Raw genomic sequence first — 26,030 nt, 5'->3', positions numbered from 1 at the left:
TGGCAACTAAGGTGAGTACATTACCAATGCCGGTAATGGACCCATGTTTCCAGTCATGGGAATGCATGGAGGATTCACTAATGGCTTAAAGCACTCTCACCACTCGAAAACTCTGATATATATTATAATCACTGGTCTCCACAAAGTAACCTTTTTACAATTATTTTTTTTTAATTTCAAATAAAACAAGCATATATAATATGAGGAATTTAAGTGTGTCTCATTAAAGAGTCCACAATGTTATTTGTTTAAAGGAAATAGGCCCCATTTTCTGTAGTTTGGTCTTGGAAGTCCTGTGTTGGCATTTTTATTTATCAAAAATATCTATCTATTTATTTATTTATTTATTTATTTACACATTTTATATACCGTTGTTCCATGTAAAGATCACAGCGGTTTACAATAATAACATTCATAGTTATAAATCAGAAAATAATGTCGGATTACATAAGAAGTATTCATAAACAGGCATAACATCTATCAATTGAATTGTTCAAATACATATTAATTAAAGATGAAGGACATACGACGTGAAGTATAGAAATAAATAAAATAAAATAACAAATTTCACATATTATTCTGTGCGTTGTATTGAGATTCTTACAATCTTTCAATTTGTTTCTCATGGATCAAATAGTATGTCTTATCCTACTTGTTATTGTAGATCTCTACATTCTGATGTTTTAAGTTAGGTTGTATGCATTTTTTAGCCACGTTTTTAGTTCACATTTAAATCTCTTTCTATCTGGAATCAAACGTAACATTTCAGGTAAAGAATTCCAAAGTTTTGGTCCATTATCGAAAACACATGATCTCTTACATGCATCAGGTGTGTGCTTCGTATTGTGGGAACAATCAGTAGTCCTTTATTTTGGGATCTTAGTGTTCACTGTAGTGTGTATGGTTGTAATGTCACACCTATCAAACTGATGTTACTAGAATGAATGATTTTGAATATTAGCGTTAATACTTTAAAATAGATTCGGGCTTGTACTGGCAGCCAGTATAGTGAAATCAGCGAGGGTGTAATGTGATCAAATTTCCTGGATCCTAACAAAAACCTTGCTGAAGCTTTTATGTTATTTGTAATGGTTTTAGAAGGCATCCGGGAAGACTGAGAATTAAGGAGTTACAGTAGTCTAGGTTTGAGAAAATTAGAGTTTGCAATACAGTTCTGAAGTCTTCAAAAGTTAATAAAGGTTTCATCCAATGTAACATACGCAACTTGGCATAACCTGTATTAATTAATTTATTGATGTGCTTTTTCAAAGTAAGCTTCTCATCTAGCTGGATACCTATTTATTTATTTATTTAAGAATTTTTTATATACCGGGGCACATTAAAAACATCACCTCGGTTCACAGTGTAACGTAACGTAGCAACAGGCTTTACAAAATTTAGAATAGATAAGGATAGATAAACATTAGGAAAAAAAAAAAAAGGTTCTTTAACTATTTACAAGTTGAATTTCTGTTCATTATTCAGATGAAGACTCTTGAGGAGAGTAGGGGAGAAGAGGTTCTTTAACTATTTACAAGGAGATAGGGAAGAGGGCGGGAAAGGAGAGGTGACTCTTAAGGAGGTTGAAGGAAAATAGGTTCTTTAATTGTTCACAAGGTGGCAGGTAAGTAGGCAGATATGGGGGGGTAGGGGGAGGATGGGGTTGATGGGTTGGGAGGAGGAGGAGGGGATGGTGGGAGGAATGAGGAATAGGGAAGTGGGAGGGGGTGGGGTTGAGGTAGTTGGGGTTGATGGGGGTCATGGTAGTAAGGTTCATTTAGAGGAGTGTCCGTGGGGGGGGGGGGGGGGGGGGGCGTGAGGGTCGGGTATGTAACTTAGGGCGTGGATGGTTAGTCGGGGTATGCTAGTTTGAAGAGCCAGGTTTTGAGATTCTGTTTGAATTTTTTATGGCAAGGTTCCTGGCGTAGGTGGGGTGGCATTTTGTTCCAGTGGGACGTGCCTGCTATAATGAATGATCTTTCTCTGATCGTGGCATATTTGATGACTTTGGGGGAGGGTGTCAGGAGTTTGGCTTGGTGCTGTTTTCTAGTTGGTCTGGTTGTGCTGTGGAAGTGGAGATGTTCAGGGAACCAGTGCATGTTTTGGTTGTGAATGGCTTTGTGTATGAGTGTGAGGGATTTATAGATTATCCTGGAGGTTATTGGGAGCCAGTGTAGGGATTTAAGGACTGGGGTGATGTGGTCGTGACGGTGAGTATTTGTGAGAATGCGGGCGGCAGCATTCTGTAGGAGCTGTAACGGTTGAAGGGTATTTTTTGGGAGGCCTAGTAGAATAGTGTTGCAGTAGTCCAGTTTGGATAGGATCATAGACTGCAGTACTGTTCGGAAGTCAGATGTGTGTAAGAGTGGTTTGATTCTCTTCAAGGTATGGAGTTTGAAGAATCCGCTCTTTATGGTGTTGGAAATGAATTTTTTGAGGTTAAAGTGGTTGTCTATCCATATGCCTAGGCTGCGGACGAATTGGGTGGGGGGGTAGCCTGGTGGCAGGGGGGAAGAAAGGTTGAGTGTGGGAATGCTGGGGGGAGAGAGGATGAGTAGTTCAGTTTTGTTAGTGTTGAGTGCCAGAAAGTTGTCAGTAAGTAATTTGTTTATGTCAGACAAAGCAGAGTTCCAAGTCTTCATGGCATTAGTGATAGAGTCTGTTACAGGTATGAGTATCTGTACGTCGTCTGCATATATGAAGTGCTGGATGCCCAGTTTGGAGAGCAGTATGCAGAGGGGTATGAGGTAGATATTAAAAAGGGTTGATGATAGGGATGAGCCTTGTGGAACTCCTTGAGATAGCTTGACCTGTTTGGATTCATTGCGGCCGATTTTTACCTTATAGCTCCTGTCATGTAAGTAAGACTGCAACCATAGAAGGGCGTTGTCTGTGATGCCAATTTCCTTGAGGCGTTTAATGAGTATTTTGTGATTGACTGTGTCGAATGCCGCAGATATATCTAGAAGTGCGAGTATGTGGGGTTGTCCTTTGTCCAGGGCTTTGAGTATGTTTTCTGAGAGGGAGATAAGTAGGGTTTCTGTGCTATGGTGTTTACGGAAACCAAACTGGGAAGATGAGAAAATATTGTGGTCTTCTATGTATTCTGTAATTTGTCTATTAATTATTTTTTCGAGTATTTTGGAGAATCCCGTACTTGATTTGAGGGAGTAATTTGAATATTACCCAGGTCTAGAGCCAGTGGTTTAGCTATCAATGAGTTTCTACTTAACCAAATGATTTCAGTCTTTTTAGGGTTGAATGTTAGTTTAAGTTGCGATAGTTCCTGCTGTATTGCTTTCATATAGGTTGAAAGTGTTGATATTGTATTTTCTACTAATTTGGAGAATGGAATGTAAAACTGTATGTCATCAGCATACAGGAAGACTGTAATTCCTAAATCTGCCAGTAATTTGTGTAGTGGGATCATATAAATGTTGAATAGTGTTGCCGAGAGTGCTGAGTCTTGAGGGACATCTGTATTGATATGGAAAGTATCAGATATGTGATTGCCCAATTTGACTTGGAATGTTCTATTAGATAAAAAGGAAGAGAACCATTTGAGAACACTGCCTTCAGTTCCAATATTGTTCAGCTGCTGGCACAACAGGGTATGGTCCACAGTATCAAAAGCGACTGTTAAGTCGATTAGCACGAGAAGATAAGATTTTTCCACATCAAACCCTTGTAAAACAAAGTCCGTTAAAGAGAGGAGTAATGTCTCAGCTGAACAATGGTCCCTAAATCCGAATTGATTCGGGAAGAGAATATCTTGGTCTTCCAATGTTCCCAAATGCAATCCAATACCTAGCTCCCCCTTGGATCTTCCACCTGATCTCTCAACCCTCCTTTCATATCTATCCCAAGCATGGTTACAATCCATTGTAGTGTTGGCTACCTAATGCTTTTTTGAAGCCCTGATGCAATTGTACTGCTGCTGTTTAGCGTTGTAACTGGCACTCCATACAGGTTACCGCTATGCATTAGACCTTTTGATGCAAGACTGGAGAATTCTGGCAAATTTTCAGCTGGGTCTCTCAGAGATTGATATTGTATAACCAATGAAATCCTAAAACACCAGCTTCAAGACCAATAATACAGAAATATGGCAATATTATACTACCTTGTGTAAACTGGATGGATTCCAAGCCTCACTTTAGAGTACATGAAAGTTAACCTTTTAAGTCATAGCTGAAAGAAACTGCAGAGTATAGCAGGAGTTAGGTTGCCACCTGCATGTCAGTTCAAGGATTGAAAGGGAAAATAGATCTTACTAGGGGAATAAAATAGCATCAGTGCAAATAAGAAATCTTAACAGGCACAAAGTTTCCCATTTTGCCACAAAACTCTCTTCTCAAGTCACTACATTGGCTCTTTTTCCATGTTTGCATACTATTCAAGCTTCTCTTATTTGCCTATAAATGCAGTTACTCTACAGTTCCTCATTACCTATCTTTCCTCTCCCTACATTCTTCCTCATGAAGTCTGTTCAGAAGCAAGTTGTTATCTGTGCTCTTTTCATCAACTGCTAACTCCTTGCTTTCCACCTTGCTGCGCCATATGCTTGGAACAGAATTCCTGAGTCAATTCATCAGGTTTCCTCTCTGGCCATATTCAAATTGTCTAAAAATTCAATTTTCAAGGCTGCTTTTAAACCTTAAGCACATCCCTGTAATAAATACATTTCTTGTAGGCTCTTGTTTATCATGTATCTTTGTCTTCACTAGACTGCAAGCTCCATGGAGCAGGGAGTGTCTTATGTGTATCTGTATGGCACTGCATACATCTAGTAGCAGTAGTAGTAGTAATAGCATTTTTGAAAGCTAGTCACAAATGTATTGAGTTTGGTAAAAAAACAAGTTAACTTCTATAATGAATTTTCTGATGCTAATTTCTACAAACCTCTCCCCTCAAAAGTAATGAAATTATCCTGTTAAAAATGTCCAAGACAATAACAAAGTACTTCAATCTGTTTATTTTGCTAGTATCATTAAAAATAGAGAAAACAATTTTGAAAACCCACAGAATTTCTCCTTGAAAATCCCCGTGGCACACACAATGCAGGTACTTTTGTACCTGTGCACTTTGCACCTACTTGGGAATAGGTGCAAAGTACACCCCAGAAATTAGACATGGAGATTTGAAAATTAAATCTTCTCATGTACTTCAGCTTCCCTGATCCATACTTTATCTGCACTGGGCAAGGCAGGGAGACAATTTTCAAAGTGCCTTTTTATGTCGGTAAACATACTTTCATCCAATAAAAATGCTTTTAATATTGCCCTCTATGTCTTCTAGTTATGAAAATGACATCAGCCGCCATATTGTCCAATAAGAGTTGAAGTGTTGCTTGCACATGCCAGATGGGATCAGGGAGCACATGAAAAAGAAAGAATTGGGAATAAATATATAATAATAAAAATCATATCAGTTGAAATTTAACTTACCACTGCTGATGAATAATTCCACGAGCTGCTCCTTGGAGAAATCACCATCTACTGCAGCTCTAACTATTTCACAGTGGAAGCCCTGAGCCTCTTGCTTGTGCTGTGTAAAACATATAGCATTTTTGGTATCAGTTCACAGACAGGCCATGTTCATTTTCCAAAGCTACGTACTTTGGCAGTACAGAATTCAATTCATTACCTTCATACAAAGAGCTATCTGATGTGCTATGTAGTCCTGCAAACTTCCTTCTGGGCCATGAAAGATGACATTTTGATACTGTTCAACCTAGATATAAAAATTTAGACATTTATCTGAAAACTCTTCACATCTGGAATTCAAGTATTGGAAAAAAAATGGCACTCAAGACCTAAAATCCCAACTGGTTACTGAAATCTTCAAAATTACAACATTAGACAACATTTCAGTGACTGCCGAAACCTGAGGCTGAAAGAAGATGTTAAATACTGTCGAGATATGTACAAGATCTGTGATTGCGTTAGAGTACTAATGTCCTCAGACCAATAGAACGCAGCAAGCAGTATCATTACCTAATGCTACTGGCTTTAACATTTTATTTTAATAAATGGGAAAGTCATAGTCTGGAGATGCTGCTTTTACAGACAGAATTTTCTTAAATTTTACAAGACAATCTACTAAAATTATGCTGCTCAAAACATCAGCTTGCCCAGTTGTTGGCCAGCTATATTGTTAACGATTATTTCTAAGTTTCTTATTATGTTTTATTTATAGCAGTTATACCTTTTTTAGGGTAACAGTTGTTATGGCCACCCCCTCTGATTTTTTAAATTCTCCCTCCCCGATTCCACTCTTCAGGTGACTCAGAGAAAAGAATAAAATGATCTACTATACCAAAACTGCAAAGAGATCCAGGAGAATAAAAATGGAAGACAAACCCAAGTCTGAGGTGGAAAAGAGTAAATTGATAACTATTAGCAGGACAGATTGACCAAAGTGAAAAAAAAAATAGAATGAGAAATACTGTGAGCAGTCAGCGTCCATGTGCGTGCGCCGGTCATTTGCTGGCGCTCGCACATGGACGCTGAAGCCTGGGCATAGATCTCGTCAGCGAATCCCCAACAGACTGGGTAAAGGCCAGGTAAGGATGGGAGGCCTTGGAAGGCCCTGTTTCCTTTTTTTTTTTTTTTTTAATGTTTGATTACTTTTTTTCACAAGAAAGAAATGAAACAAACATTAAACAAATCAAAATTCATGGGAAAAAAAACTTCCAAAAACAAATCTATAAATGCAGTCTCTCTACAGTTCCTCATTATAATATAAGATGATTCCTTCATCTTGGAAAGGGGATAAAGACTAAAAGGGGAACATGATATAGCAACAGATGGAGGAAATAAAGATGGGAAAACGGCCTGGGTGAATTAGAAGTTTCAGCAAACACATCAGAAAAGTGAGTGGGATTGTTTAGAGAAGAAAAAAATGTCAAAAGAAAAGCAAGGCCAGTGACCCGAGTTATGAATAAGATGAGAGAGACTGTAAGAATCACTCAGAGAGAGAAAAAAAAAAGTTGCGCGAGAGAGCAGGTCGCTGGATTATTGATATCACCCAGAATTTTCAGAGAAGCAGTAAAAGTGGAAAATCAAACTCATGCATGAAAATAACAAAGAGCCAGAAGAGCAATGGACAACTGTAATATTAAACCAAACTGGGCGATGGACAAAAATCCTGCTACATTCACAAGAGAGAAATATTAAAGAAAGGGTCTGACACACAGAGAAAGTCCAAGTTAGGAGCAGGAAGGTGGACGCTGACATCTGTGCTCCTACAAAGAGATCTAGGGAAGTAAAGAATATGACATGGGGCTAAAGGCATCAGGCGTGGCCTGATCATCAGAACAGAAGTCATGGTTCTGTTAGAGCCAGAATACATTGACAGTGAAAAAAGAATAAGGAAGCGTGAAGGAGGTTTTGTTACAAAAAAATCAAGTGCTCCAAACAACATAATTAAATATAAAATTGACTTGAGAGCTAGAAGGAGATCATGTACAAATGGCCTGTTCACCTTAGCTTTTCTTAAACCAAGAAAGCTTTATTTGTAATGGATATGCCATATTCATTACTGCAGAGGTAGGATTTCTTCTTGTTTTGGATTTCTTTGGTTAGAATCCTCTTAACGCTGTGCAAGCATGTATAGAGTCCCAAACTGCTATGGAGACGGAAAATACTGAGGAGCATTGCATCCTGCAGGGGTATATGTACTAGGGCTGACTTCAGATTGAAATCTGATCCGTCTCCAACTGCTATCAGGAGCAGACTATACCCATTGGTCCTGAGTCCATCTGCTACACGCTAGGAAGGTAGCAATATTTCTTTTTCTGTAGCTCACAAAACCCACTAGAAACCACTGCAAAGAAACAAACTTACCTGTGGGCTGAGTCATTGAATGCTCAGTTTCTATCAAACGCCCATTTTATCAGCCAAGTTATATAACAAACCAAAGGCTCTGGCCTACAGCTGTAGCAGCATTAACCAATGTGGTTATCTCGTTATGTTCTGAATAACTAGAACATGTTACAAAGGCTTGATTCTTTTTGAGGAAAGTCGGTATACAAAAATATGTAAGTAAATAAATAAATAAATAAATAAATAAATAAATAAAAAGGCTTGCTGCCCACTAGCTTTTCACAAAGCTGATTATTTAAAAAAAAGTAAGGGGTGAATTTTCAAAATGTTACTTGCATAAAAATGAACATATATGAATGTAAGTAACCTCTAGTTACATATTATGTAAGTTGAAAATATGCGAGTATTTCACTATCGAGCTCACATATATCCATGTCAAAAGGTGGTCTAGGGGAGTTCCAGGGTGGGGCCAACATTTATGCACCTAAGTTGCTATTTTAAAAGACAAGTGCATACATTTACCAACTTATTCGTGTATTTTTATACCCGCTTATTATCTGGCAGAAGTGATATTACACGTTTAGGGCCAGATTTTATAACATGCGCGCGGGTGTAGATTTGTTCGCACAACCCGACGTGAACAAATCTATGCCCGATTTTATAACATGCGCGCGCTACCATGCACATGTTATAAAATCCAGGGTCGGCGCGCGCAGGGAGATGCACAATTGCGCAACCTGCGTGTGCCGAGCCGAGCAGCCTGCCTCCGTTCCCTCCGAGGAGGGAACGTTCCTTCCGCCCCCCCCCCCACACCTTCTCCTCCCTTCCCCTATCTAACCCGCCCCCAGCCCTAACTAAACCCTCTCCCTGACCTTTATTGAAGAAGTTACGCCTGCTTCTGGGAAGGCGTAACTTGCGCGCACCGGCTCTCCATCCCCCAGTCCAGTGGCTGTTCCGGAGGCCTGGGTCCCACCCCAGAACGCCCCAGGGCCGGCGCCCCACCCACAGCCCCGCCCCCGGAATGCCCATTTTTTCAAGCCCCGGGATGGCTTGCGCGCGCCGCCGAGCCCATGCAAGATAGGCTCGGCACGCGCAGGGGGAGGCAGGGGTAGGTGTTCGGGGGTTGCGCGCGTATCTTACACGCGCAACCCTTTGAAAATCTAGCCCATATTGTGTAGCACTGACTGGGTGGGAGGTCTGGATGAACTGTGGGGCATTCAGGCTGAAGAACCACAAAGTTATAGATGAAATGAAGGAGGACTGGTTGAACTGGTGGAACAACTGGTAAACTTTCATTTACACATGCATGTTTTAAAATTGGCCAACTTACACAAGTAAGTCCTACTTTACTTTTGCACATAAAATATGTGTATATGTATTTCTACAATAAGTAGGAAACTTAAGTGCATTCATTGATTTAATACTGTATATGTGGTTTCAATGTATTGCATGTATTCACGCATAAGCATACATATGCACATACAATACAGGATAGAAATATGCATATTTTATTAAATGTGCACATATAATATGTGCAGGTTATAAAATACTTGTGGATATCTACTCATGGCCAAATAAGTGTGTATATGTCATGTGCATTGGTTTGAAAGTTAACCTTCTTCTGTTAAGGAAGTGTATCTAATTTATTTTATCATCCTCAGACTCCTAAGCAGTCAGGACTCAGGGCACATTGTTGGAGCATCTTATGACACAGAAGCAGAAGGAGTATGAAGCGATGAAGCTGGTCACTATGTTTGACAGACTTTCCAGAAATTATAGTGGACCTTCAGTCTCTACTCAAGAATGGACTCTGACTCTTCCAGGTTAAAGCACCTATTAAGCATTTAACCGTACACTCTACGGTAACACTTTATATTTCTCCTGCCTTATCTTCCTTCCAGCTTGTCGCAAGCTTCCAAGTTCTCTTTCCCTGTTGATTGTAACTTTGACTTATTCCCTCCTATTGTTTAGCTCTCGTTTACTTGAATTGTTACTCCAGTTATTCCCTGTTAAATGTAAACCGATCCGATATGGTTATTACTATGAAGGTCGGTATAAAAAACTGTTAAATAAATAAATAAATAAATGACACAGCATATAATGCACCAGCAGAGGGCACTCCAGTCAAAAATAAACACAGAACATAAAAGCAGACTACCATGAGGTTAAAATTTAGCAAGGCAGCAAACAGGAATATAGCCAGATAAAATTATCTGGGCAGCTTTCTCTGGGGTAATCAGCAGGACCTGCCTAGGTAAGTTTGCCACTCAATATACTCAGATAACTTTACCTGGATAAAGCTCTCCAGGTATATTTAGGTCAGCATTTCCTCTAACCAGGTTTAGCTGGGTAGTGCTCAATATCAATGCTACCTGGCTAAAATAAAGCCCCATCTCCAGAATGCCCTCTGTCTTGCCTCTTTTTGTCCAGCTATATATTACCCAAGTAACCTTTTATCCGAGTAAAATTCCATTCAGCCTCTTGGGGCAGGAAATTGAAAACTCAGGGTTTGTCTGGATAACTTTTGAGTTGCGTGTAGCTAGACACATCATTCACTACTGGCAAAAAGCAACATTTAGACAGAAAAGCAAAAAAAAAAAAAAAAAAAAAAAAAGAGCTCATCCTGTCAAGTTAGCTTAACAAATCCTACAGAATATGTTGAAGCAGCCAATCAACAATCAACGACACCGTGAAAATTGTTACGATTTTTTAAAAAAGTAAACAAAATAATAAGTACAAAACATATACACTCCCACAGAAAAGCCATAATGCCATGGGGGCTTCACCAACATTTTATGCAGGGTTTTGTTTTATTTAAATATAAAAGACCTTACACATTTTCAAAGGGTCAATGATTATTTTGCACATCCTGCAGGATGTGTTAAGCTAGCTGGATATGAAGATATCTTTTTCAGTTGTTTTTTCTTTCATTCTGACTAAACTACAGTTATACCAGTATTTACCTGTTGTTAGTTTGTTGTGCAGTTACTGAACTCTTCTATTTTGTTATTAATGTATGTTTGTTGGTCTTGCTATTTTAATATTTTAACATGTTGTTTTTCATTGTACCCTGCCTTGATGTTAATAGAGGGAAAGGGGGGAAGGTAATCAAATTTTAAAAAATAAGTAAATAAAAGCCAAATCTACCAACCACCCCTCAGATAAGACTGTCCCTTTCTTTGTGGGAGGATGGTTTCATATTTGAGGTTTGTGTTGCTGAATCACAGGCTTCAGTCTTTGGCTTGCCCCACTACTTAGAAATGTCCACGTTCACTCACGACACCAAATGTGAAACATTACCACTGAGTCTGACTACCCCCTCAGCACTAGCAAATCATAAGTTCGTGACATAAAGGGGGTCATTTTCAAAGGAGTTATGCATGTAAATGTGACATACTATCGTAGCAATTTTCAAAAGCTATTTACTCGAGTAAAGTGCACTTACTTGAGTAAATCCTATGGACAATTCAATGGCATATATTGTAGCAATTTTGAAAAGCCCACTTACTTGAGTAAAGTGTATTTACTCGAGCAAAAACCAGTTTTGCTCGAGTAAATGCTTTTTAAAATCTACCCCAAAGGTTTTATAGCATTTGGGGGCTGATTTTCAAAGCCATTTATGTGCATAGGGGGTAATTTTCAAAAGGAGTTACACATTTAAATGTAACTACTATTGTAGCAATTTTCAAAAGCCATTTACTGGAGTAAAATGCACTTACACAAGTAAATCCTATGGACAATTCAATGGCATATATTATAGCAATTTTCAAAAGCCCACTTACTCAAGTAAAGTGCATTTACTCGAGTAAAACCCTGTTTTACTCGAGTAAATGCTTTTTAAAATCAGGCCCATAATGCATGGGTTTATGCCTGTAAATGGCTCGTTATAAAATTTGCCCTGGGTTTGTGCACATACAAATGCGTTTGTAATCCGATTTTGCACATATTTTTATGCACACAAAAGATAGACATTCAGAAGGGGCAGAGCTGGGGTTGGAGTTGAGATTGATGTGCATACTTTTGACTTCAAAAAGTGTGTGCATTAATTACACACAAGCTACATCCTGCAGAGGGTAGGCACAACCATGTGCAAGTGAGTTTGTGTGCGTTATTTCAGATCATTTTTATAATGGACTTAGATGCATAAATGTGCTTTGAAAATTGGTATAATTTGCACATGGTTTTGTGGACTTTCTTCTGCAGGCTGTTTAAAAATGACCTTCTTACTTACTACATGTAGAATTAACTGTGTAATCTGAAGACAGGCTTACTGGGGAGAAGCAACATCTTCTAGATGGCTGTTAATGAAGCAGCCCCAGATGTCATCTACACTGGGGCCAATGTAGTAAGTCGCACTGATCCTACCTTGAGTTTTAGCTCTTGTTTTAACATGGGTTTTTCAAAGCCAACCTAACCCCGATATATAATGGGATTTAGTGCTGGAAAAATCTGTGGTAACAGGAGTTAAAACTTGTGGCAAGATTAGTGTGTCTCATGCTAATTGCAGGGTAATAAGCCTTATTAGATATTACCCTGCAATACAAGGAGATGCGTGAATGGGGAGCTTCCTAGCATGCCTCCTTTTACTGTTAAACTTAGACAAGAGGGCATAAAACAAGGTTGGGTCAGGCTGGGTCGGCCAGTGAGTCCTCCCTCCATTCCCAAATCTCCACTTTCACCTTAAAAAAAAAAATCAGCCGGGCCAGACCGGAACGTTCTAACTTAACCTGATAATTTTAATCGGGGAATAACTCCAAATTCCCCACCCCCCCCGCCCAGGCAACCCCAGCCAGATACACCTTACCTCCCCCAGCAGGACTGCTCCTTCACTGGCAGCCATCTGGTCCTTCCACTATCAGCTGTCAGTGAAAGGACCAATCCTCTTTCAGAATACTTAAAGGACAGCCTTCTGAAAGGGGATTGGTCCTTTCACTGACAACTGACAGGGGAGAGACCAATTGCCAGGCAGTGGAGAAGTGAATAAATTAATAATACCTGCCTGACACTTAAGGTAACTGCCGGGGAAGGGAGCTCGAAAACCATGGCTGCTGGGCAAAGAGCTCATATTGAGGAGGTTGGGAACTTGGATTTTTTTTTTTTGGGGGTTTTCAGGGAATGAAATGCAAAATAGGAGTGGAGTAAAAATAGTTGTTTAGCAGGATTTTTTACTTCTGATCTATTTACATGTCATTAGCTTCCAGCATCTGGCGGGGAAAACTTACTTTAATGTGCTAAACTCTAACTCCAATTTTAGCAAGGGTTTTATTGCATTGGCCCCATTGTGCCTTTGCCAGAAAACATTTCAAGTAATGCTCAGTACAAGTGTTCACAGCCAGTCAAGCCTGGCAGGATAATGTGTAGATCGTGTTTTCAGCACAGATCCTGGAATTCACTTAAAGTGAGTAGCGATGATGCTTTTGTGGAGTAGAAGTAGCACAAGAACAACAACAATGATGAATAACAGCTTTGTAGGTATTCATGGATCATTCATGAATAATACAATAGTATGTAAGGTCATTGAAAACCTATTTACAGAAAATAGAGAAATGTGTCCTTTGGTAGGCTCGTTTAAGATCAAGTATGTCAATAGATGCTGCTAACATCTGTTTCTGTTACATAATACATTTAGCACCAGGAATAAAGTCCAGAATTTCATCAGTGTTAGAGAAAGAATGCAACTATTTCCCACCTGCAGTGGTTTATCAGGAAATTAACCAGTGCTTCCATACTATAAAACGTTTAAAGGTCATGTAAAGGAGTGACTTGGCTAGGTGTGGAACATAGTTTGTTTGTGAAAGCTTACCAGTCGAAGAAAATTCTCCAGTGCCGGTAGAGGGATCATAGATGCATACGTCACACTGTGCAAGCAGCCTTCTTGAGGACCTAAAAAAACACACCATTACTGCGTTTTAGAAAGAGTGCTTACAATTCTTTAATCAGATAAAAACAACACACCCAAAAAGGTAAGCAAAAAGTCTGCTTTGATCAGCTCTGCTGACAAGCTAAGGAAGTATGCAGACTCTCAACACCTGTGCCAGAATGGTTGTTTAAATATTCTAAGCAGATCCAAGAATAACTTATTGTTCTAATGAGGTCACCGAGGCCATTGGGAGTAGGGAGGGGAGAGAAGGGTCTCCTCGAATAATCACGACTGTAGATTAGTGCTATTTTGGGCCCGGTAATGCTCCAGGGATCACATTATCGTCTAATTATGCCAATCTACTGCTTAATTACTTTCTGAAGATAAGCAGATGAATCAACAAGAACCAGCAATAGAGCATGCAAAACTCAATCACGCAAACAGTGGTTTATTTATATAGAATGGTGATGGGATGATTTGGTGGTGGTGGTGGAGGGGGAATGGGGTGCATGAAGATTGCAATTCCCAATGTGAGCTATGATTTGGGTATTTTACAGGATGGGGTAACTCATGATTGTGCTTTAGCAATCCTAAAAGTCAGAATTAAAAATGTTATTGATGACATATATATATATAAAAAAATTGGGGATGCTAAACTCTAATCACGGATTGTGATCAGGAAGCAGAACTAACTCCAGACAATCCCAGACTGGGCCTGGCATTTTCCATCTGCAGTGCTCAGAAGCCAGAATTTAGCCTATCTAGAAAATGTGAAGGACCTATTGGGCCCAATATTCAGTAAACCGGTTAGCAGACAAGTTATCTGGCTACAGTTAGCCGGATAATGTGTCCTGGATATTCAGTGGAATAAACGTCCCACTGAATGTTCCCCGATTAAAATTATCCGGTTGACTGTAGCCAGATGACTTTAAAACAAAACTGGAATACAGCTGATTAAGTGGCAAAGTGAGGTTAAAAATAAAATCACGGGCCTACTCGCCCTGACAGATTATCCCCCCCCCCCCCCTTCTTCCTTCCACCTGAGGACCAAATGCTCAGCCTTTTCAGGCCGAGCCTGCAACCCTCCCCTCATCCCCCTCCATCTAATAGTGGGGAAAATCTCAGCGCTGGGGCAGGTCCTAGACTTTCCCCCTCCCCCAGCCCACCACACCCAATCCAGTGGAAATGAGAAAATATTGGTAAATTCCAGGACTACCCTCCTTCCCCCTACCCCAACTCTCACCCTTCCACCCTCCTGGCACCTTAAATGTAGGTTTATCTTCAGCCTGGATCGCGACTGCAGCCTCTGCTGCCCTCTGTGCTGTCGCTGAGCAGCTACGATGGAAGTCTGCACGTCCATCTTAGATGCTTAGCAATGGCGGAAGTGCTGGGCCTGGATTACTGTAAACCACTACTGCAATCTGGGCTGAGGTCAAACCTAAATTTACGATACGGGGAGAGTAAAGGTTGGGGTGGGGGGGAAGGATGAGAGCCCTGGAACTTATTAACTTTTTCAAATTTCCAGTGGACCCAGGCGCAGGGAGAGAGAAGGAGGGGTGAGAGGGAGAGACCAGAACTGATCTCAGTGCTGAGATTTTTCATAGTTTTAGTTGGAGGGAGATTGGGGAGGGGGTGGGGGGTGGGACTGAAGGCTCGACACAGCAGGGCCTCGTGGGAGGGAAGAGGGGGGACCTGTTAAGGCCAGCAGGCTCATAATTTTTTTTTTCTTAGCCTCACGTTGCCAATTAACTGGCTATATTATTTTGAATTTAGCCACTTAAGACTAAAGTTATCCACTAGGCAGGAATACGTTAATGGATAACTGAAGATTTGCTCTTGGGCACGTCTAGATTTAGGAAAAAAAACACTTTTCTAGCTAGCTCCTAATATTGGAGTTAGCCGGTTAAGTTATTCTCCTAACTCTGCCCTTCCTCGGAACACCCCCAACACACCCCTTTCTCATTCGACTACATCTTAGCCAGATAAAGACTGTTAGATGGATAAGAAGGGGGAATATTCAGAACTAGCCATTTAGAAAGATAATTCACACGTTATCCATCTAAATGGCTTTGAAAATTGACCTTATTAAGTTTTAATATGGATGCAATTTTGTATCCCATCTAGAATTGTAGATAGAGTGGGTTAAACATTTTTTACAAATAAAAATGAATGAAATGAAAGTTTTTACCGAGCAAAGACACAGTTACATCTTCAACACTGTTCCCCTTCAGAGAATCCCATGGTGACAAGGGGTAAGCCTGACCCACTGACCATGACGTCCTACCTATATTTTGAGAAAACAAATAACTATACTTGAAAACATAGAAAAATAGACTAAAACGACAAATGCCTACATCTCTGAACAGAAAAATACAGCTACAAGATTAAATGAATTCAGTTTCTGTTTAAATATTGCAGAGGGCAATAACACTTTTAAGCTTCGAGTTTTTCATTTAACTGCTTGTACACATTATGCAGATGCCAAAACACAAGTAAATCAAGCTAAAATACAAAAGTTCTGCTGCTGAAAAAAAAAAAAGTATGAGATGCAAAACTCATTTTGAACTTAAGCAGATGGAATCCTCAGTATAATAAGTGAGAGGAGCATTATCCTTTGCTAGCCAGCTCTGAGCCACTGAAAACAAAAAAATAACAGAAACAGAAACCTTCCCATATTTAACTAGGTGGAATTTAGATAATCACACTTCTGTAAACCATATTATGAATCTAGACTAACATACTGGCATTTTGTTTCTAAATACTTGATGGCTTGAAAGGCTTCTTCAAATCCAAACGTGTCTTTTAGCAGCTATTCCCAGAACCAGGTGTTTGAGATCCCTTTGAAACACACACCTAGAAAACGTGAAATCATCCTTCATACCTTTAGCTACAGGTTCAGTTCCATTTTATATGTTCAAAGTACCGCAGAAGGTACTGATTAAAGCCTATGGCTACGTGAACCAGTAAAGGACTATCAAAGTACTGTGACTCTAGGGAAGACAAATTATGAATCTCTAAAGCATTGTTTTCTTGAAGTTCTAGAAAGACATACACAAAAGATGATTCTTGACCCATGAAAGAGCTCTAACTAGTAACTACCCTATCCAAGTCCTACTCTAAGGGAATCTAACCCAAGAGTTACAGTACATCAGAGGTTGAGAATCTCACTCAGACACTGCACCTTGCCATCACAATGGAATGTATGAGTCTTCTCTCCACTTTCATTAGGCGCGCACACACACACACACACACACACACACACACACACACACACACACACACACACACACACATCCTGTCTGAAGTGATAACCCATGACACATATTTCATTATTTACATTGTATCAGTTGCAAGAAGCTGTAAATGTTAAGATTCATGGCTCGTGGGAAGGCTCTGTGAGCTGCTGGACTCACCCCTGACACTGATGCAGCTGGCCAGGAGCTCACGGCAGGATGCTGCCAGGCTCTCCTCATGCAGCACAGGATGTCGCCATCTCAGCCACTCCCCTGGATCCTCTCTAAGTGCGTGCGCGCCAGACAGTGCACTAGTTAAAGGGCCCCGTGGCAGGAAAGTCCCCGAGGCATCCATTAATGATGTCAGTGCTTCAGCCCTATTTGTGTGCCTCTCAGACTTCCCTTCCTCACCTTAGCAATGGATCTCCTGCATTCCTGTGCAGTAAATGTTGCTTCTCCTGCATTTCTGGTTCCTGCTTCATCTTTCCAGCGTTACCTTGCCTTCCCTTACCTTTCAGTTCAGCCCCATCTAGCCTTGCCTTCCATCCCAGCCTTGTCCTGCCTTGCCTTCCAGTCCAGTCTCGTCCAGCCTTGCCTTTCAGTCCAGTCTTGTCCAGCCTTGCCTTCCAGTCCAGTCTCGTCCAGCCTTGTCCTGCCTTGTCTTCCATCCCAGTCTGTCCAGCTTGTCTTCCTTGTTGTCCTCTTCATTGTCTTCTGTGTGTCCACGCCCACCCTTGGCTTGTTGCTCCGCATCTTGACCTCTTCTATGGACCTGACCATGACTGCCTGCCACCTGGATCTGACCTTCCGCCTGGACCCGACTGTGTTTGCCTACTGCCTGAAGCCGATCACTTGCCTAGAGCCAAATATTCTTGCTTGCTGCCTGCTCCAACCTTGACCCATCTCTGACTCTGTTAAGCTCGCTGCCTACTCTGACTCTGGCCTGTCTCTGGATTCTAGCCATGATTGATCTCCATCCCAGGGCCCTGCCTAAGTCCTGTGGCTGGCAGAACCCAAGGGGGAAGGTGGCTGGCACAGGTGACGTTCCAGTCTGGCCCATTACTGAGTCTGTTCGCCAGCTGCTGGTCGAGGCCTCGGGGGTTCGTCCTCGAGGCTGCGTCAACCACACCACAGCACTTAGAGCTCATACTCCCACTATCCCCTACGGTAAATGAACTATAGGATGCCATTTTTAACAACACTGAACAACATTAAATTCAGTTTCTTTAAAAACTTTTGTTTCTGGTCATTAGGATCAGTATGTGCCTCGGAAGTATCTGTTATCATTTTATAGTTTATTATAGACAAAATAGAAGCATCCACCTGGGGCACTGATAAAAAAAAAAAAAAAAGTACTCATTGCCTCTTGAGCTCTGGAATGGATATTTTAAAAGAATGGGCTCTAAATTCATACAGGAGAGACCACTAAAAGCAATAAACAAGTTTACAGAGGAAACTCCATTGCTATCCAGAATCTGGACCTAGAGGAGGAAACCTTAAGTCTAGAAAGTTAGTCAAGAATGTATTATTAGTCCAATAAAAAAGTATTATCTTATATTTGTTGTTGTTTATCTGTATTTCTGTTCAAAGAAATGTGGAAGTCTTTAGCACTGCATCTAATGTTTCCCATTCGTCTTTTCTTCATAGATATCATAACTTCTTAAAGTAGTGCAAGCAAGCCTTCTCGAGCTTCTTTACACAAACAATATATTACTCTGGGGATCCCTAGATGTTAACATTGCAAGCAAATCCTAAGTCTTAGATACAAATTAACATTAGCAAGACTTAAAAATTATCCACCTGCTCATTCACGGGTAGATTTAAAAAGCATTGTTCATGCAATAAGGGCCCCATAAATGTGTATGAGGACCATGTGTGAGCAACATAAATTTTAAGATGTTGGGAAGTGTGCATGTTCATACTGATGTGTGCATCAAGAATAAGAAGCATTGCCAAGACGTACGCATGAACCCCCGGAATTTTGCAAGGCTGACCATGGCCCCTCAATAGATAATAGAGAGCCTCTTTTTAAGAGCCAGTCTGACACTCTCTATATATCCCACTGTAAGAGGGGCACTTTCAACTCAGGGTAGGTTTTGGAGGGGGTGGTGTTACATTGGTCTCCCTAAGGCACAAGTGTCTGCAGTCCCTTGTAACACTGCCCCTCCCCCCAAAACCCACCCTGAGTTGAAAGTGCCCCTCTTACAGTGGGATATATAGAGAGTGTCGGATTGGCTCTTAAAAAGAGGCTCTCTCTCTCTTTCAAATGCTATGTATGTACTTGCACAAACAATATAAATTGAGCGTATTTTTGTTCAAATGCGCAATATTGGCGTGCACCTGCACCTTTTAAAATGTACTTGTCAGTTAGTAAAACATCACATAGCTTTTCTGCTGAAAATTGCTGAGAAAATGCTGACCTGGGTCATCTTGGAAAAACAGAAATGGATTTAAAATCTTATGATTATAATCTTCTTGTACCGAATGATTCATAATGGGCAGGGACAGGGAGGGAGAGTATTGGTACAACCAACCAGTCCTAATCATCTCATGCTGCTAACAGAGGAGGGTTTATAGTAGCTTTAACAATAGTCTCAGACTAATGAGCAGCCCATGTGGAAGAGGCATTGGAGACTAGGGATGTGAATTGTTTTTGAACGATTAAAATTATCGTCAGATAATTTTAAAATCGTTCTAAATCGTTAGAGTGCACGATACAATACAAATGCCCCCGATTTATCGTCAGGGGCATTTGTATTGTATTGTTAAATAGGGCACGGGAATTATTTTGGGGAGGGCGGGAAAACCGGCACACCAAAACAACCCCTAAACCCACCCCGACCCTTTAAAACCAATTCCTTACCCTCCCCCACCCTCCCGAACCCCCCCAAAATGTTAAGTTACCTGGTGGTCCAGTGGGGGGGAGGGGGGGGTCCCAGCGCGATCTCCCGCTCTCGGGCCATCGGCACCATTTTGGCTACAACTGATAAAAATGGCGCCGATGGCCCGATAAAAAAAAAAACCCACCCCGACCCTTTACAAATTACCCCTTTGCTTCTCCCACCCTCCCGACCCCCCCAAAAACCTTTTACATGTACCTGGTGGTCTAGCGGGGGGTCCGGGAGCCATCCCTTCAATCATACCCTCGGTGCCGGTGCTGGTGCTGGAGGTTTCAAAATGGCGCCGATCGCCTTTGCCCTCACTATGTCACAGGGAGCGACCGCCGCTCCCTGTGACATAGTGAGGGCAAAGGCGATCGACTGCCAGTATGGCAGTCGATCGCCATACTGGCGATCTACTAAAATCCAGCGTACTTTTGTTTGTGCCTGGAGCGCGAACAAAAGTACGCGAACGTGCCATTTTTAAAAATCTACCCCAGTATTTTTATGCACAGACAAAGGTAAAAATCTTCTCCATCCTGTTGCTGTACTTCAGTCTCCTGTGGGGGTCTGTAAGTACCCGAGTACTTACTGGTCTTTTTGTTAATTGAGGATGTGACCTAGAAGTAATCTCTGATTTGCTGACTCCGGAAGAGAGAGAGCGTGTGAGTCAGTCTGTGTATTTTCCAGCCTCACCTTCAGTTCCTATTGGTTACTGCACCAATCAAGATGGCTGTGTTCCTAAACTGTCGCTTGTTAAGATGGTGCCGTGTTTATGGGAGTGAAGCTATGACTAAACTTATTTTTTCTTGCTTACTCCTAGGACATTGAACTGTTCCTCATTTTCCTTTCTATGCTTCTCTTCTCCTTGCTGGCAAGACATCTACCACAACAAAATCTGTAAGGATTACCAGGTGGTATATTGACTTCTGTTGCAGCAGGGAGGACGAGCAGATTGTTGAGAAATGGAAAAAAAAAAAGCTTATATACAGCAGAGTCAAATGCTCTTTTTTTTGGTTTCTGCTAAGAAGGGACATGGACAGAACATGAAAGAAGCCATATAACAATTCATGGATATTAGGGGACATTTTCTTGATATGGATGCTAACTTGCAAATGATCCTGTGTACTGCCAACAATTACAGATAAAACACACCAGGCTCTTCCGTCATGTTCCTCTACCGCAATCTGCTTTGCTGTTTATTTGCCAGCTTTCAGAATCTATTAAACTCTATGTACAAACCTCTGAAATAATCACTGTGAACTCACTGATGGAATGTGTGTTCGTCTAATGTGATATGTTTCCCTGTTGTGATGCCATTTTATCCTATTTTGTAGCAATGAGCTCTCTACAGGAGCCCTATGTATTTATATTTACAGAAGCAAAGCATTTTCATCTGCCTATCCTTTGAAGAGCTGCATTCTCATACTCTGTTCAAGAAAAACTATAAAATGGGAATCTAATGATCCTTACTTACACAATATATTTATTGTCATTTATTTAGCTCTGTCTTGTTTTCCATTTACTTTTTTGGTTAAAATCCCATTAAAAAAATAAAACATAAACTTTCCAGTTTTCATTTGTATATGTTCATAAAAGTGATGGAACAAACTTGAAACAGCAACCTAATTTAAAATATATAGGGGCCAATATTCAAAGTGTAGCCTTCCCCAACCCTGATTCGGTGTTACTGGCTGAATTGACACTCAGTCCCAGGGCTGAGTCCCGGTTCCCAAACACCAGTCCTTTCGTCCCGGGGTGTGGATATTTGAGCCAGGGGAAGCAGAAGCTCCAGGGCCCACAGCGTGCAAGGGGAAAACCAGGACTCTTTCTCCTCGTCTCTCTCTCATACTCCCTTCAATATTCGCACTGTTTGCTGACCTTGCTGCAGGTATCACCGACAGCCCCCAAAAATACACCGGACACTTAAGGAGGGCTTTCTAAACTCAAACTTTACTATATCAAAATCTTGAAACTCAATCATCTGGTACTCTTCAATTAATCTCCCAATCCAGGTGCAATTTCAGCCTCAGTTCTGTCCCTCAGGGTAGCAGGCACTAGGGAAAACCTGGCCCCCTAGTGTGGGTCTTCTGTCTCTCCTCTGTCTCCCGAGGATCTCTCTGGTAGAGAGTCCCAAATGCAACACAAACTCTACTTAACTCTTTCTCCCAGGCAGGAATGGTGGCATAAAACTACTCTGAAATCAAAAAGGAACAAAATCTTCCCTAAACAATACACTGCTTCTTTTTTTGTGGCAAGGAGACTGCTGTCCCTCCATGTGCTGTAGAATAAGAACAAATGTCCTCTTTTTTTCCAGGCAAGGAGAAATCCTTCTCAAAGGCAGGAACAGGATTTCACACAACAACATAAAAAACCCCAAGACAAACCCTGCCGGACTGGTTGGATACTGGGCCAGGGATCTGCCAATGAACCTCTCCCTTACAACAGTCTGTGGCGCTTGAAGTGGGAGTTCTTCCACTGCCTCTCCTCCTCCTGCAAACTCAATCAAAAACTGCCCCACTGATTTCCTGCTCTGCCTGCTTTTATACAGGCTGGCTAACCAATGCAAGCAGCCTCAATAGAGCTGCTTGTCAGGGATGGTCAGCCACCCTCTTACATCCTATGTCCTAACTTAGGGCTTAAGCTAAGGGCCAATAGTGGAGACCTAAGGGATCTCTACAAAGTCTTTTAGCCAAATAACTCACAAGTTATTTGACTAAGGGGGTCATTTTCTATAGCTTTCGCACGCGAAAAGTCCCCCCAGCAGTTCTCCCAGACTTCCCACCCAAAAGCTGCTGACAACAGACAAGTCCAACTCCACTTGTGCAAGTCAATTAGTAGGTGTAAAAGTGTATGCATGAGTTTGATAATATATACATGCATATCTCTTACAAAATAGCACCTACTGTGCATACTCCTGAACCCCCATCCCAGAAACACTCCTAGGCTGCTCATTTTTCCCCCTGGTAAAATATATGTACAAAATTGAAAGTACATGCGGGCTTCTGACATTTATAAAACAGCATATATGTAGGTAAATCCTGCTTATGTTAGTATATGCTACCTTTACGTGAGGGAACCCCTTTCAAAATTGTCTCCATAATTTTGAATTTTCCAAGATATGGGCGTAAAATGTCCCCATAAATTTCTGTGCACGTATTAGCAGATATAATTGTGTGAGAACAAATTCGGTGGGATAATTCTCAAAGCAGAATTATGCGTTTAAGTCCACTTGGAAAACTGATGTAACTTATGCACACTTTTGCCGCATTATCTAGATGGACTGTATGGACACTGAAAAAGTGGACCAATGATTGTAAATTCCCTCACATGAGGAAATGAGATCTTATATTTATGAGGCCCAATTAAAAGTAATGGGGTAATTTTCAAAAGGATTTATGCACAGAAAAGTAGCAAACATCATAGCATTTTTCAATAGCCCATTTAGGCACGTAAAACCTGAACATTGCTCCCTTAAAATGCACTTATGCACGTAAAACCTATTGAAAATTCAATAGCATATATTGAAGCAATTTTCAAAAGCCTACTTATGTACTTAAAATGCATTTATGTATAAAAACCTAGTTTTAAGCACATAAGTCCTTTTGAATATTACCCCCAATATGTTTTCATTAGGCTCCAAGGTTGGTTGGTTTTGACTCTTGTTTCTAGTTTGTACCATCATTTTTTTTGCAGGTATTGGATGTGCCTTACAGCATTATTTCAAAAACAGCTGCTATCTACCTTCACTGTTTAGTGTTATTAATCTTAACCCCATCAGGTTGGGTGAACTCTGGCCCAAAGGCATTTTCCAAAGGTGAAACAGGGTCAATATTCAGTCCCCCTGCTCTTTATGTGCATGAAGAAATGGAAACGATGACAGATCTCACCCAGGAGCTGTCACTACATTTCAGACATACTTTGAATATTACTAAAATCATCCTGCAGTGTGCACAGCACCCTGCAACACTTTGTTACATAGGATATGCAGAGAGTTCTAGTTTTCCTTATAATAATGCAGGTACCTAGTTTGATGGATAGTACAGAGCTTGCACTGAGGCCAAGGCTGGTTTCTGCAGTGTTATTAAGTGTCAGGACATCGGGGCTCCCCCATCCATCAGAGACCACTGCTTGGAAATGGTCCATAAGCGCTTGACTCACTGTTTTTGAAAAATCATCCCACGTCATTTGTTTGCGGATATTCAAGGCACAGACTGTGTCTGAGCTTTCAAACTCGTCGGCACCACAGCAGATCTGTACTGTTTCATCAACTGAAATCCTCAGCAGTACTTTAACAGCATCTATTTAAAAGAAAAAAAATATTGATGCAAAATAAAGGGTATAAACGCCTGTTCAGATGCCACCAAATAAACACACTGTGCTATAGGTGATCCTCACAGAAATGTTTCTCACATTGCTTTGGCAATGCCTTCATGTCTGAGAGGGCTGGGCTAGACTTTGTACGGCTGAGAGATGGTTTGATCGCTATTTAACCTCATTTTGAAAACATACTCTAAGCTGCAACTTACAGCTCTGCTCATTTTTGCCATACCATGCTTAATGATTTTGTGATGGGACCGAGCCATGACACTTCAAATTTGACTTAAGCCTTGATATTTGAGATGAAAGCATGTGCGTTACTTTCTGTCTTTATCAAAGAAGAATGATTTTCGGCACTTTGGCTAGAAACCTAATATATCACAGTAAAAGATGCAAAGCTTCCTGAGGGTTTATGTAATGTTCAAGTACATAAATCTTTTCAAATGATGATTACTGAACTCCTATGTGTGTATGTACACACACAACCAGACTTTAGCTTCACACTTCTCACACACACACATATATAGTAGGGATGTGAATCATTTTTTGATGATTTAAAACAATCGTCAGATATATTTTAAATCGTCAAAAATCGTTAGAGCGGCGATACAATAGCAATTCCCCCGATTTATCGTCAAAAAATCGTAAATCGGGGGAGGGGGGAGGGCGGGAAAACCGGCACACCAAAACAACCCTAAAACCCACCCCGACCCTTTAAAATAAATCCCCCACCCTCCCGAACCCCCCCAAAATGTTTTAAATTACCTGGGGTCCAGTGGGGGGTCCCAGCGCGATCTCTCGCTCTCTGGCCATGGCTGCGTTAATAGAAATGGCACCGGTGGCCCTTTGCCCTTATCATATGACAGGGCAAAGGTAGCGCCGGCGCCATTTTGGTTCCTGGCTCCCGACGTCACGAGTGCAGGAGATCGCTCCCGGACCCCCGCTGGACCCCCAGGGCCTTTTGGCCAGCTTGGGGGGGCCTCCTGACCCCCACAAGACTTGCCAAAAGTCCAGCAGAGGTCCGGGAGCGACCTCCTGCACGCGGGCCGTATTGCCAATATTCAAAATGGCGCCGGTGCTACCTTTGCCCTCACTATGTCATACGGGCCGATAAAACCAAAAAAACTAAGACGATCAGATTCCCCCCCCCCAGCCAAAATCGATCGTTAAGACGATCGATCACACGATTCACATCCCTAATATATAGATATACGTATATAAATGAAGCTGATAAGGGGTTTGCCACAATAACTTTTACGTTTCCTGATTAAACCACAAGATTTGAGATTCCTGCCCCAGTAGAAGAGAAAGAACATGGGTGGGTGAGGGGCGTTCTGGGAGCATGGCTTACGTTTGGCTGAGTAACACTGATACTGAGCATTACTCAAATATATATATATATACTATATGGCATTCAATCTTTAAAAAGCATGTGAAAACCCTCTTTTTCAAAGAAGCATTTGGATCATCATAGATCCATTGCTTCCCTTCACTCCGACTGCTATGAGCTCTTGCAGTCTTCACTCTATACGGTTCAGCATTTTTAAGAGGCACTGCCTTTCCTGATATCTGCTGCAAGCTGAGTAATTACCCAGTCAAGCTGTCACTGTATCATATATAGTTCCATTGTATCTACATATGTACTTCTTATGGCTTGGCTTTTCTTTTAAGAGGCAACAGCTTTCCTGCTATTTGCTGCTAGCTGAGTAATTATCAGGCAGTCAGGTCTGTTATTACGGCATGTGAATTTTTATTGCATCTATGTGGGTTCCCACTGCAAGCCGTTTAGAACTCTGGATTTTAATTTAAATAAATTAATAAACGTACCTGACTAAAAGTCTGGTCAGACAAAACGGTGCCCTAAAGTTATAAGGTAACTTTAGGAGGGTATATACAGCAGCAGATTTATCCC

General features: G+C 41.2%; 1 protein-coding gene across 4 annotated transcripts in view; it reads right to left on the bottom strand.

The window, feature by feature from the left end:
• Window positions 1–26,030, bottom strand: part of CTTNBP2 (cortactin binding protein 2) — a 373,947-nt gene that overhangs the window by 81,345 nt on the left and 266,572 nt on the right. For all 4 annotated transcript variants that reach the window (XM_029617221.1, XM_029617222.1, XM_029617223.1 and 1 more), the window contains 5 exons: window positions 23,824–24,099; window positions 15,875–15,970; window positions 13,630–13,709; window positions 5,647–5,733; window positions 5,448–5,547 (listed from right to left, as the gene is read on the bottom strand). In XM_029617221.1, the coding sequence (XP_029473081.1) occupies window positions 5,448–5,547; window positions 5,647–5,733; window positions 13,630–13,709; window positions 15,875–15,970; window positions 23,824–24,099 (639 nt within the window). The remainder of the gene's footprint in view (window positions 1–5,447; window positions 5,548–5,646; window positions 5,734–13,629; window positions 13,710–15,874; window positions 15,971–23,823; window positions 24,100–26,030) is intronic.

Source organism: Rhinatrema bivittatum, chromosome 9, assembly GCF_901001135.1.
Source record: "Rhinatrema bivittatum chromosome 9, aRhiBiv1.1, whole genome shotgun sequence".
Taxonomy (NCBI): domain Eukaryota; kingdom Metazoa; phylum Chordata; class Amphibia; order Gymnophiona; family Rhinatrematidae; genus Rhinatrema; species Rhinatrema bivittatum.
This window is presented reverse-complemented; position numbering and strand designations above follow the sequence as displayed.